Source organism: Leuciscus leuciscus, assembly GCF_965113295.1.
Source record: "Leuciscus leuciscus genome assembly, chromosome: 9".
Classification (NCBI taxonomy): domain Eukaryota; kingdom Metazoa; phylum Chordata; class Actinopteri; order Cypriniformes; family Leuciscidae; genus Leuciscus; species Leuciscus leuciscus.
In genome coordinates, this window is record NC_138733.1 from 20018511 (window position 1) to 20032660 (window position 14150).

At 37.7% G+C, this 14150-nt stretch overlaps 2 protein-coding genes across 2 annotated transcripts in view; both read right to left on the bottom strand.

Annotated features, from left to right (window-relative positions):
• Positions 1-3035: 3035 nt before the first annotated feature.
• Positions 3036-8859, bottom strand: c1qtnf5 (C1q and TNF related 5). The gene is made up of 3 exons (XM_082178807.1): positions 7465-8859; positions 5359-5592; positions 3036-3927 (listed from the first exon to the last, which is right to left on the bottom strand). The coding sequence occupies exons 2-3, from the start codon at positions 5582-5584 to the stop codon at positions 3407-3409; spliced, it is 747 nt and encodes a 248-aa protein (XP_082034933.1). The 5' UTR covers positions 5585-5592; positions 7465-8859; the 3' UTR covers positions 3036-3406.
• A 147-nt stretch (positions 8860-9006) lies between these two features.
• Positions 9007-14150, bottom strand: part of kmt2a (lysine (K)-specific methyltransferase 2A) — a gene marked incomplete at its 5' end in the record, with an annotated part of 31909 nt that continues 26765 nt past the window's right edge. Inside the window, 4 exons of the mRNA XM_082178784.1 lie at positions 9007-13515; positions 13645-13774; positions 13869-13952; positions 14032-14139. Coding sequence (XP_082034910.1) covers positions 13240-13515; positions 13645-13774; positions 13869-13952; positions 14032-14139 — 598 coding nt within the window. The 3' untranslated portion in view covers positions 9007-13239. The remainder of the gene's footprint in view (positions 13516-13644; positions 13775-13868; positions 13953-14031; positions 14140-14150) is intronic.

Consider the following 14150-nt stretch of genomic DNA (forward strand, 5'->3'; position numbering starts at 1 on the left):
CAAGTATAGGACAGCGAGAATAGACTACGTTCAGCGGGTCATCCGATTCACATTGTAAATGTCAGTGTGTCTGGCCCTGGGTCCACTAAACAAATGTGGACATGCTTGAGTTTATCTTACAAATAGGAAGTCCTGCCTCTGGGTCAATGGGAACGTTCCTGTCTCTGAGGATGAGAACTGGAAAAAACACCAGTTCCTCACACCCACACAGAGACTTCCACTGCACAGGGGACTTCCATTACGTCTATCATTCATTATACATCATGAAATGGATTTGTTTGTGCAGATTTGTCTAAAACAGGCAACTACTGAGTTAATGGAAAGTAAATTGTGAAAACATATATATATATATATATATATATATATATATATATATATATATATATATATATATATATATTGTTACTATCACTTTTGTACTAGACCATTCTTTGTTAATTCTTGTTTTTGTATATTATTAGTACATTAGTCTGGCTATGATGATGAATGGACGCCCCCTGCTGTTATTCGAGCAAAGTACACAACAAAAAAATATTAATGAATGTAAATTTAACAGTGTCGCTGCAAAAAAGGACATCTTAAGTAAAATACAAAACAAATATTACGAAAAAATAAGACACTGTCCAACGGTGACGACACCAGCAAAAAAAAATAAAAATAAAGTTTTGGAGCGATCGAGGCAGCGTATCTGCAAGGATAATGAAACGACGCCCCCTGCTGATATTGACAAAAAATAAAAAGACGTAATAAAAGCAATAGACCTGTACAGACTTTTTAAAAATGGAGATTTTATGATGTTGTTATGAAGTAAGTTAACTTTAACTTGAATACAGTTTAGTTATTTGATGTGTTTTGGACATGTACCATGGTAGTTTGTGTAAATAACATGGCATATAGAGAGAGAGAGAGAGAGAGAGAGAGAGAGAGAGAGAGAGAGAGAGAGAGTGGGGAGAACAAGTTTTTGATACACTGCCAATTTTGCAGGTTTTCCCACTTACAAAGCATGTAGAAGTCTGTAATTTTTATCATAGGTACTCTTCAACTGTGAGTGACGGAATCTAAAATCCAGAAAATCACATTGTATGATTTTTAAGTAATTAATTTATATATATATATATATATATATATATATATATATATATATATATATATATATATATATATATATATATATAAAATAAAATATCTGCCAGTCATAAATAATATAGTGTTGTGAATGGTACTGATAAAAGTATTTGGGAGTTTGATTCAGACACCCTTCTGAGCTTGTTACTGTCTGGTTGCAGTGCTCTGCTAACAGTGGGCAGGCCATGACCTCATGGAAATAAACTGCACAAAGGGAGGATACAAATGTACCTCTCATTCTACTCAATGTTACTGCACAAACATTCTGTGTAAGACTCTGCCAGCAGCCTGGGGAAAATTGGAACTACTTGTCTTAGAACAAAACATTCAGAAAAGCAGGAGAAGAGGATAGAGAGAATCAGAGAAAGAAAGAAGCAGAGGCAAAGGAGAGAAAGCTATACGTTTAGACAAGGGTCTTGTCTGTGTTGTGTAAATGCAAAGTTAAAGCTTTGTCTGTAAAATGATGAGGCTTGATTACATAATGTCTGTGACTCAGCACAGAGTCAACCACAAAACACAAATCATGGATTTTGGCCTTTAAACAAACTGCAACCACTGTACATTTGTAAAAGTCACCATGAAATGGGCGATTCTTTATTATTATTATTATTATTTTTACAGAATGTTGCAGTGTTTATAATAAATGATTTACCCATGCACATCATTGTTTTAAAATTCATGTGGCTCAAAATCTTTAATCAAAAGCATTAACCTCCCCTCTCTCTTGAAACAGCATCTGTTTTCTATGACTCATATCTCGGTGGAAGATGGAGCTATCCCATCTTGTATAAATATAATAAATATCCTCCAACTGACAGCAAACTGGCATTCAGATCTGCCTCCATTTGGTTGGCAAGGCCAAACTTCCTACGATCCAATCAATTCCAGGTGGTCTTAATAAGGCAAAATTTGGGTGGGCAAAGAATGCCAATAATCAATAGTTTAGTGATGTATGAAGCACCGGTGGAAGTAGGCCTACACCTCACACAAGTCACTTGTAAACCAAGCAGCTTTCTGTTGGTCAACTGGGTAAATCCACGCGATCAACTTGAACCTGTTGCATGGGGAATTATTTTGCGCAAATTTACCAGTCGTGTGGATTCCTATTGAAATGACTAAATTTGCCAAACAACAGTAAATGTGATCGCACCTTTACTCAGAATCACTTACAACCTAAGCAGCTTTGTATTGGTCAAAACAGGGAATTTGTGCTTAACTTAAAACCAGGGGTGTTTACTAAGGCACAGGCCCCTCATCAAAAAATATTTAGCAAATTGCACAGTTTCGTATTGCAGTGACTGCATTTCGCCTGTGGAATGTTAAGGTACATGTGGAATGTTAAGGTACAAAGGTAAATGTGTCTTCACCTACAGTGTAATATACTCAAACACTAGAGATACGGTATAACATTTTATGACTCCATTAAAGATAATAGGATATTTCACAAGTATGGAGACTAGAGTTTCAACAAATCATTCTTGGGGCCTGATAATTTCAATGAATCATGTGATTTAGTTAAAAAAAAAAAAAATCTAAATGATTTGTTCTTGAATATGATGCATAAGTAATACAGATACGTTTATGATGCTTTTGCATCCTTTTTTTTTTTTTTTAAGTCTTCCAGTACCCATTCATTGTAATTATAATGAAAAAGAGTGAACTGTACAGTCTTCAGAAATTCTCCATTTGTGTTTCACAAAAGGAACAAAGTAATACAGGTTTAGAACAACATGAGTGAATAAATAATTACAGCATTTCCCATTAAAGGTGCTCTATTGCTTTAAATGCACTCTGAAACATGAAACCACAGCTCTCCGTTTCCCGGCAGTAGAAATTGCTTTTCCTTGTACCATTTACTGACAAATTAGGTAATTATGGGTGTCATATTTTATTGAAGTCATATTCCAGAGAAGTGTTGGAAAGTATTTATTGTGCTTTTTCACAAAATATAGACTGCCACCAGAATAAACATTTTGTGAGAAAACAGCAGAAGGTTTTCTTCTTTTCATTTTTTTATTCCATATTTCCAAAGAAGTAATGTGTTTCATTTATGAATTTCATACTTTCATTCTTTGCATGGCAACCCACCAGTCTTTTTATTCTGTATGACTAAATGTGCTTATAACTGAATATTCTGTGCAGTGCTGATCATATCTGATTATATTGAAATGATTACAAATGAAGGCCAATCAAAGGCCTTTGTCTTATCCGTGACAGTGCTTTTCCACTTCATGAAGCCTGCATGTGGCAAACAGAAAGTTAGGTGCAGTGTGCTTTAAATCTATGCAAAAACAGCAGAGTTTTTCCAGTCTGAGTACACTAGGAAACCAGTGAAAGTGCTGTCTGTCTTTGGGCTGGAGTAAAAGCCAGTGTACTCGCCCAGGGCCATCTGCACCCACACCTGATCTCCTGGAATCAAGTGCACTAGTGTTCCTCCAGACAGCGAGGCTGGTTTGGACCAGTTCCCAAAGATCTGAAAGTAGGAGGCCACGGTGTTTCCGTTCTTTATGAGGTCAAACTGCAAGCTGGAGCGGTAGACTGTGGCGTGAACGGCGACGTAGTAAACGCCCGGCACTCTGCACGTGAATCTTCCAGTCTCGGGATTGTAATCGCCCTGCTCGTTCAGAATCACTTTGTCGAAGCGAACCGCATCCCCTGCCGCCAATGGAGTCGTGCGGGCCTCAGACAGTTTGGCACTAAAAGCTGATTTGGGGGCCACCGCACACTCGCCCGGGGTTCCTCGCTCGCCTTTTCCCCCTGGATCCCCTCGGTCTCCCATGAGGCCCCTCGCGCCTGGCTGACCTGCCATAAGCATCATGGGATTTTCAAGTTTTATTATTGACATTCAATAGAGTGCTGCAGGTATTTTTTTAGGCCAAAACCAGGAAACAAGTTTGCATTTTAGCACTTCCGGATCTATCGTCCTGAAGTTTTTTTTTATGGGTTTTTGGTTAAATGCCTGAAATAAAGTCTGTAGTTAAAGGGGTGGTAAAATGCCCTTTTCACAAGATGTAATATATATATATATATATGATGTCCCCAGAGTGTGTGTGTGAAGTTTTAGCGCAAAATACTCCACAGATATTTTTATATAGCAAGTTACAGTTGTCACTTTTTGAGGGTCTGCAAAAACGCACCGTTTTGTGCCTGGCCCTTTAAATGCAAATGAGCTGCTGCAGAGGGCGGGGTTTCAAGAGCGCGTGTGTTAGCAGCTGCTATTACCTCACGCAGACACTAAAATGACAGAAACTGTTCTGCCTTTAATGTTAAAACGGAGTCAGACAAAGATGGAGAGACTCAAGAAGAAGTGACAACATGTAGAATGCAACAGGACGTCTCTGAATGGTTAGTTGATGAATTTATGTTGCTGATGTGGAGTTAACTATCTTCAATTATATATTGACAATGATATTCGGTCATGATAAATCTATAAATCGCTCGTATAGGAACTGTTGTGAGATGCACACAGGGTGACTTTCTATTGCATGTGAAAAGATGAATGCTAAAGTTTGAGCTGACTCACAAATGTACTCTTATACAACAACTTTTCCTCTTCTCAACATGGACTGCGTGTTCCCGGGGGCGGGGTTTATGTAAATTCTAGGTTTAGTGATGTCACTAATCCGGGAGGAATGTTGTGTAGTCCCAACCAGCAGTTTGTTGTAGTCCTTTTCTTTAAAAGCAAATATCTTCCTTTGCTTTGAACTTTGAGTATTGTAACTTTGCAGATGTTGTTTATGCTCAAACAGCAACATTACACACTAACTAAAGTTAGAAAAGCGAAATCATAAATCAACCACCCCTTTAAAACAAGCTCAAGATATTTTCCTGCTTTATTCTACAACATAAAATACATCAGTAACACCCCCTTGTGTTTTTTTTAATAGCTTTTACGTGTCTTGAAAAAGGCGGTTGCTGACAAGTGGTCAAATGGGACTACGGAGGTTGTTGGGGACATTAACGTCATCACGGCAAACAGGTTAACTCATCTATTTACTAGTCCGGCTTCAAAATTCATAAACATTTATTTGTGAAGATTATGATGAACAAAACGTCTAAGAATCATAAATATTTGTAAGTCACAGAGCTAATTTTCTGCAAAAATCTTGTTGTTTTTTGTAGAGGGAACCAGGGCGATGCTACCCTTTGATTTGGCCTACAAAAAAATGTGAGAACTGCAGCACATGGGAGGTGGTGGTGAGAAAAACACCACTGAGGTTGGTATTTTTGTACCTGGTTCTCCCCTCTCCCCTCTTTCTCCCTTCTCTCCTGGTTGTGCGTCACGGCCATCTCGTCCATCCCTGCCGGGCTGACCGGGGCTGCCGTGCAACCCAGGGGATCCTGGGATACCTGGGCTTCCTGTGCACAAACTAGGGATCTTGTTGTCTTCAAGTGAGTTAGACCAATGTACTGCAATAACAAGCAGCAACGAAAGAGGCCATGTCTGCAGAGATGTCATCGCTCAGTCTGTGGAGAAAAGAACAAAATGGAAGAAAAAAACGTAGTCTCATAATCTTGTTTCAAGATGATTTCAGCATCATTTAGACTGAAAATGGTATGAAATCTGCACATAATGTGAAAAGCAGTGAAGCACAAGTCAGAGAGTTGCATTATCTCACCTCTTGGTCAATAGGGTGAGCATGCCAAGGGAAAGTTTATAGAACATAATAATTACTAAAGCACAAGCTCAACTGTGTAAGTGTAAAAGCAGATAAAGAAGACTTAGAAATATAGCCTTGGAATTCATATCTTATAGCCTACATTGACTGGAAATGGTGCATATGCATAATAAAAAAAGTATTAAAAAAAGTTATCATGTGGTCTGTGCATTATATTTTGACTTGGACAAGTCATTTGGATCACTATTATGATACTTTCATAGTGTTTGTTTCTTTAAATCATTTTGTAGCCTGACAGCCCCAGTCCCCATTTCACTTTCATTGATATTGAAAAGAGTGGCCAGGATTTTCTTACAGAAAAAAATAAGTCATAAGGGTTTGGAACGACATGAAGGTCAATAAATGATGACAGTTTTCATTTATGGGTGAACTATCCCTTTAATAACTCTCTCCAGTTACACTATTTTGTCAGCTGTTTTTCCATCTACAGTAATGAGGAGTTAAACCTGACGTTTGTAGTTAGCTGGTGAATAACAAAAATGCAGAATGTGCTAATCACTATTATAAATGTTACTGTCTACCATCTCTCATTGATGAGGTGCTGTAGCCAGTCAATATAATCAGGCTGCAACACGCAGTCTCTACAGCAGGAAGTATTCATGGGCTTGTCAGTTCTCGTAATCCTGTCTGGAACGAAGCATTTCCAAGATTTTATTTCTTCGCGTAAATCAGCAGTTTTCTACTCAAGTCTACTGTCTGTCAAACAGCTGTTTCTTATGAAAGTTGAGAAACTGCTGATGATTCACACTGAGAAATACAACCAGACCACCAAAGCATTCTTCAAAAATTCTGCAGCATCAGTTAAAGCACTGGGATCTTTAATTTAAGAGAAACATCTGTCCTAGGACATCTGGACAGTTATCTCTCGGGACCGCGTTTATGTATTTTGGTTCTAAATGCTTTGAGCAGCTCAATCCGTGAGCCATGTTAGGACATAAGAGGAATGACTGCCAAAGAGCGCAGAACAAATACCGTCATTCCAATGTCAACTGGATGGTCTGATTTCCAAACAAAGCATCACTCGCTCTCATATGCATCACATTCTTTATTATTGCAGCCTTGCATCGACACAAAGATTGAGGTACATTCCTATAATATCAGTGCAACATTTACACTATATTACAAATTAAACTTTGTGGTGAAATATGGGATGAATCAGTTCTTATCTTGAAACGGCAGTGCATTATAAATGGGTCTCAACTGGCATTAATCATAAATTAGTAGGAAGTTTTCAAATTTTTCAAATATTTGGCTACAGAAATGTAAATTGCACTGAATGTTTGTCAGTCTCATTAACTAGATAAAAATGACCAAGCTGAGATCAGGAATGAGTTTTAAAGATAAACAAGCTTGACAAAAACAAAAGTTACATAAGACACTGGAACATTTTTCCATTTTAAGACTCGGCAGCGTTATTTCATAGTACAATAATACTATGAAATATTATTATTTCACTTTGATTGGTAGTCAAAGTGAAATAATAATAGTTGTATCTGCGTCAAAGTGTCTAAAGTGCAGACTGTCAAGGGAAACAATTATTTACCTATAAAATCAAAACCAAAAAGTTGCCATAACACAGTATTCAAAGCAGTCAGACCCATCATGACTAAACAATAAACATTTCACAATTATGTAAAAAAATTTAAATAATCAAACTCACCATTTAAGTTTTTTGAAGCTCCACTGGATTGACAGTCTTGAGCAGGCAAAAGAGAAACGAGCAGTGGAACTCCTCTTTTCTTTGCCGTCCAAGGAGTCTGGGAAAAAATGAGCACTCCTAGCCTTCAGAGGAAATGGGAAGCTATTGGAAGCCAATTAGAAATAGAGAGGCTGGGAGATGGGGAGGGAGAAAGAGGGATCATCCAAGGGACGGAGACTAAATGTTTGTAGCTTGTCCAACTTTAGAAGTATAAACATTATCTGATACAGTAGAGCCTTAAAGATGGGGTCTTGGGCGCCAGCGAACAGTCTGGCGAGACCCTTGTGTATTTAATTATTGTGTGGTTTACACAGGAAGGATGCCAGTTTATTGTGGCGAATTTGCAAGAAGTAAACCGTTCAAGGATTATAGCCCTGTGGTCAAGTTGGAGATTCAACTAAAGCATATTTTCAAGACAATGTAGATGATTATGTGACCTGACCATTTTATGTAAACAAATGCTCTGGATTCATAGTCGCCACTAGTAAGTCGCCACATCAAGAGGGGAAAAAAAACATACTTAATGCATTAAAAGAAATGTGGTTATTTCTCAGTTTAAATGAGTAGTGAAAATCTACAGACATGAATGAAGACTGGGAGATATTCTCATGTGGGTGGCAGTTCAGACATATGGTTCTAGTTACTTTTGTAGCTTTATTTAGAGGGCAAAGCTTCCCCATTAGGGGTATCCAGGCCTGTCTAGAACACTTCTCCAGCCTTGTAATTCTCATTATAGGTCTAATGCCTCATAAACTACTTCAGGGAGACTGCTAGTGGCTCCTTGTTGTCTACAGGGTTTCATGGGGCCAGGTACTTCACATTATGAACAGCTGGATAACAGGATAACATTATGAACAGCTAACCCGAACCACCTTTTTCTTGATCTCTTGGTGTGAATGGTTTCAATAAAGTGGCACATTCAAAAAAATATATAATAATTTTGTCTTAAATCATAATTTTGTCTCTTAAACCCTTAAACCTAATGAGCACATTCTTAAAAAACACTTTCTTTCTTCAATAAAACCCATTTTATTATATTATGACAGGTTTGTTGAAAATAAACTTCAGCAGCTCTTTCCTAACAATAGGATCCTTCAAATGGAAATGAAGAGCTGCAGGAGTTACACACAGCCAGAAACAGCACATTACTTCTGGCATTATGCATTACTGACATTTGGCACACCTTTAAAAATAAAGGTTCTTTCTTGGCATCTATAATTCCATGAAGAAACTTTAACATACATGGAAACCTTCCAATGCACAAAAGGTTCTTCAGGTTATTAAATTGTTCTGCACTAAGAAAGAAAAATGGTTCTCTGATCGGTTCTTTGGGGAACCCAAAAAGGTTCTTCCGTGACATTGTTACGAAAACCCCCTTCAGAACTTTTATATTAAGAGTGTACCATGTTGTTGCCACTTGATGTCCAATATAAAATATGGGTATTGATGCAAGACCAGGGAACTAGTAACAATTATGCAATGGTTAAACAACAAGATATCCAGTTTGAGTAAACAAGACATGTTTATTATTTAAACTATCACTTAAATAAAAAAGTGCATAGAAAATAAACATGATTAGAAACTTTCCTTTTTACAGTTGTTATATACAATTTTTTCCTCATTATACATTCATCCTTAAGTAGTTTGTGGTTGAATATTTTAGATTAACAAATTTTCCTTCATTTTTCTGAAAAACGGTAAAACACTGATGGGGCAACTTGGAGAAAAAAAAAAGAAAAGAAATAAAAACCTTAAAACTGTCAGTATCAACATCAACATGATATCTCAAAGCTACAGGGGAGAGGAAGTATTGGTAAGACAATGGAAAACTTGCGTTTTCCAAGAGGAACAAATTCAAATCTCTCCTTCTCAAGACCTCTCTGACTCTCTAAAGTACCTCAGATGGTCTGCAACTTATTTCTGTACAAAGTGAACCAAGTTAAAATTCCAAAAACAGGGAGCGCTGTCACCTGCTCTCAGAAGGAGCTTTACCTCAGTGTACATCTAGAGATGCTTGCAGAATTAAATAAATAGAATGGTTACCATTACTCATTACAGAACATCACATAAGAAAAAGTACAACTTAAGATCCAATAGGAGAGAGAGGTATGGGTGACATGGCTGGGTTTAGGCAAGGACATTTTTTTTTCCTAATGTCCACAAACTGTTAAAAATGTACAGAGTAAAATAAAGCCAACTACACCATCAAAAGCAAACAAAATATCAATGCTTAAAAAGTTTACAACCACATTTTACATTAACTTGTTTCATAATATAAATACCGCTCCTTTCCAAAAAACAAAATAAAGTAAAAAAACAAACAAAAAAAAACTGCAATGCTCCATTGAGGGAACATACACAGGCACAGGAAAACTGGTACTTGATCTTGATATTAAAATGATGCACAATAGTTACTCTAAAGTTTATCTGTAACACAAAACCATTACAGATTATACACTGAACATTGCAATTAACCATTATGAAGCTGCTGTTTGCTACTGTAACTAAGTTTGTCTGTCCATTCCGTATATTGTGTAGATATTGAAATACAAGTTACTATTCATACACGTTTAGTTTATATATATATTCATGTATATTGTGTATATATGTACTGTTGATTATAATTACAGGACAAGGTGTGGTACCACTTTCGTGGTGTGGAAGAGTAAAGTCCAGGAAAACGACAAGAGCGTGTCTGCTTCTGAAACACTGACCGATCACTGTTACACCGGTTTATGGAGCATCTGAAGTTGTATTGATGTCTGTGCAGGAGTCTATTACAAAGCCCTTAGGATTAGTAACTGCATTACAAAAAAAATAGATTAATAAAATAAAATTCTTATTTCGTTAGACTGAGCAATAGTTTCTGTAGAACCCTGCAAAGATTGCCATTGCTGTATAGTCCACCTATTTTATGAAATAAAAAGCTGTCCCGTATCTTCCCAGTCTTTCATGTTGGAAAATAAAATAAAAAGAATAAAAAGAAAGATTAAACAAAATTCTAGAATACATTCAAAAACGGCCTAACTGCAGAGTTCAGCACGTCCCTGTTCCACAGGGGTGCCAGGGCGAGAGAAAAGTTGGGCAAGACCCCCAAGAATCCCTGAAAAAGATGGCTAAAACACAAATTCTGATCAATACAAACACGTATACAAATATGAGGCAGCAGCCAACAAATGCTCAATGTGAGGCAACGTATAGAACTCTGATCTTCAGTGCCTTAGTCAAAAATGAAATTCTGGGAAAGGTCAAAATTATTGCAGCCTAGGTACAGTGAGGGCTGTAAGGGGGGGTCTGCAGTGGCCGAGGAAAAAACAACAACAATTTTATTAGAGTTAAACTTACGAGGCAAAAGAACTGGCCTTGAAAGTGGCTATCTAAGGAAGCCACGGTTGTACACAGCAGCTTTGTCTAGAGGTATGTACAGATCCCAAGCCATTCTGCAATACCCACATACTCGTGCTACAACATCCCTTTGAAAAGCATCGTAACTTTACATGAAATATATAATAAGAGTCAAGTGGAATCTGTTTGTGCCCTAGTTAAAATAGCTTTGAACGTTACTCCATAGTCTGGAGATCCTCAGCTGACTGTCCAATCAAGTTCAAACGCAAAAAATTAAACAACCACCAGAGAAGTTTACAGAGAAGGCACCAAACTCTTGATCTGAAAAACGGAAGAACAATCCACAGAAATAATAAAGCCATATCTGTCTCAGCCTTACTCAAATAGGGGTCAAACAAAACTTGAGCCCTGAAAAGAGCACAGATTGGGACAGGTGTTGGTGGTGTCTACATTTAAAAGAGAAAAAGATGATACGAGCAAATAACGTGCATTGACTGAATGGCTGGCTGGAGCGTCCATGCAGTGCCAAGGCAACATGTGTTGAAGAAGACTGGGAAGAAGACTGATCTTCAGTGCACAAGACCATGAGGAAACAAGAGCCCTCCGCCCTCTCCTCCTCCATATAGTGCTTTACAAGTAGTTTTAAATGGGATAGCCTCTGTGGCAATTCCTTGCTTTACACCAATCTCTAAGAAAATATTTTGATATAACAAAATATATGGAATAAACTTTGGGACTTGTCAGTAGCTAGAATGCTAGAGAAGGATTTCATGCATGTTTATATTTTTTTGACATTTTCTCCAAGTTTTGAAAATGCAAAGAGGGCCTTTTAGGGGAAGAAGGGCTGTTCTTGCATTTAATTTTAAGGCTGGCATTAAGAAAGGGGAGTCATATCAAACCGATCTGCACTTTGAAAAGCTCACTAAACCTAAACTCTTATTTGAAATAATATTTGAATGTCCGTGCTTGACTTGGGTTCACAACGAGAGCCTCTGGTGGACCGCACTCTGTGGGAACAGTAACTGCTTCAGTCTTTGGAATAGAAAGAAACATTCGGGCTACAAAAAAATAAAATCCAACTAAAAAAATCTTTTAGAAGACAGCACTATAAAAATGTCTGGACAAAGCATTAGTGTTGTAAATCTATTATTTCCTACAAAAATGTTGATAAAATAAATAATGTTTTATTAAAAATATAAATACCATTGTTAAGTGCCATTTACCAATGAGTGCTTTTTTTTGTCATTTGTATAGAAAAATATACATATTCACATATTCAACGAATTATATTTCTGTCAGTGACAAGACAGAACAAAAATAGTCAAGTTTTAAATTGCCTCATAAAACAACAACAAAAAAACAATCTCAATTTCACACAGAACTATGGGCCTAGGGAGAGAAATAAAAAATAATAATATGGTAATAGCATTTGGACTGAGCTAAAACCAATTAAATCTACAAGGTTTCACAAGAAGCCTTGGATCAAGCAAATTATACTTTTTTTTTTTTGCAATACATTAAGCTACTTTCTCTCTGAATCACTATAAAAATGTATATTAAATAAAAGAATGTCATTCCCCCCAGACCTCAGAATTTGCTCTGGTCCATTGGCTGTCAGTCCACCAGGATCTCAACCCAGCAAGCCCCTACAGATCCCAAGCTCTTTGCTGACCTACTCTTCATATCTCAAACAAGTTTCATTCAACCACTGACTAAAAGAACATTTACAATCTCGTCTTTCTAAGGACCATTATTCCAGAGACCACTGCTCCCCCTAGTGTTTCCCCTCATCATCTCTCCTCTGAGATAATATTTACAGTCTTTCATACAGAGAATCAGGCCCAGCTTGGCAAGGATGACCATGGATGCTCTGAAGGCTTCAATGTACATTCAAAAAGGGAGAGATGTCTAAACAGGTCAGGCTAAAAAAGGATTATGTATTGTCAATCTAAAAACATTAAATCTTTCCCTTCCAAAATTGCACTTTGGTGTTGAATGGAACGATGCGGCATTTTTTCAGTAATTTGTCACACTCAGTAGGTAAGGGCAGGCCAGACTTGACTTACAAATTTAAAACTGTTCACAATATCCTTCTTCGAAAAAACAAAATGGTAAAATAAAAGATCATATACAAAAGTTAAGAATAAGGGGGCATTCATTTCATAAATCGGCCATTAATAAAGGGGACATAAGGGCAATCTTCACCATTGTGACTCTGCTCAATTCTCTTTTCTAAAAATTAAACAACTTAAGAGGCACAATACCATTAACCTTCTGATAACCTGAGCCTGCTTCAGTAAAAAAAAAAAAACACATTTAAAAATGTCTCTTCCCTGGCATTACACACCCTTGATAGCATTTCACAGACAGTATTAGCTTGTGAGTTCGCTTTCAATTAAGGAATTTGCGACACGTCTTTGCCCCGCAGTTGCAAGGCAGCTTATTGCCTGGTTCTTCAATGGGGAACTTGTAATCGTATGTGAGCTCCTCTCCTCTATAGATTTTGCGCATGGCAAAAATGACAATGTGCTTCTGACCGTCAACATTGACCACGCGGGAGTAGCAGTTGGGCTCGCAGGAGTGGTTAATGAAACGGGCTGCACTGCCGTGCATGGTGGCATCCACCACCTCGTAGTCATCGATACGAAACATGTAGCAGCCAATGCCCTGTGAAAAATGAAGAAAATCAAGAAAATCAGAGAAAAAAAAAGAAAAGAAAAATCAATGAGAAACACGGGTGGAGTTGTTTGTTTTAAATGCATTGCACTAATAGATGACCAAGTATTAGATTTCTACCTTGCCATCATAGTACTTCTCCCGGTTGTCAGTGAGGACAGAGCGAATGACATTGCCAGAATACTCAATGACCATCTCTCCAGCGTCAATGTTCTTCCTGCAGAACAGACCTCTGCCGTGTATGGCTGATCTGTAAACAATACATAGGATGAATAAGTATGCAACAAAGATGCATGCTTGTTTTCAATGCAACCATTTTTGGTTTAAATAGAAAGTGTATATACCTGTAGACACCCACAGCTTCCCTGGATGCTTTCTTCAAGTGCCTGAACCTCACAGGCAGTGGCAAGTCCATGCTGGTGGCCCGTCTGTGAAAACACCAGGTGTTTTGATGCTTTAATCCATAACTGAAAAAAGGTTAGAACAGGGGTCAGTAAGGTGACTCACCGTGCAGACTTCTGCTGCATCTCCTCCTCATCTTCCTCCTGGGGGTTGTACACAGGAGGCTGACGGTGTTTGGATGCCAGGAAATTAAACATGTCCAGAACTGATCGCCTGAAATTATG

Excerpts from the sequence above, each read along its gene's own strand:
- c1qtnf5 (XM_082178807.1), bottom strand. The coding sequence starts at position 5,584 with ATGACATCTCTGCAGACATGGCCTCTTTCGTTGCTGCTTGTTATTGCA. Across the intron at positions 3,928-5,358 it reads AGGGGAGAGGGGAGAACCAG|GTCAGCCAGGCGCGAGGGGC; the intron begins GTACAAAAATAC and ends TGCTTATGGCAG.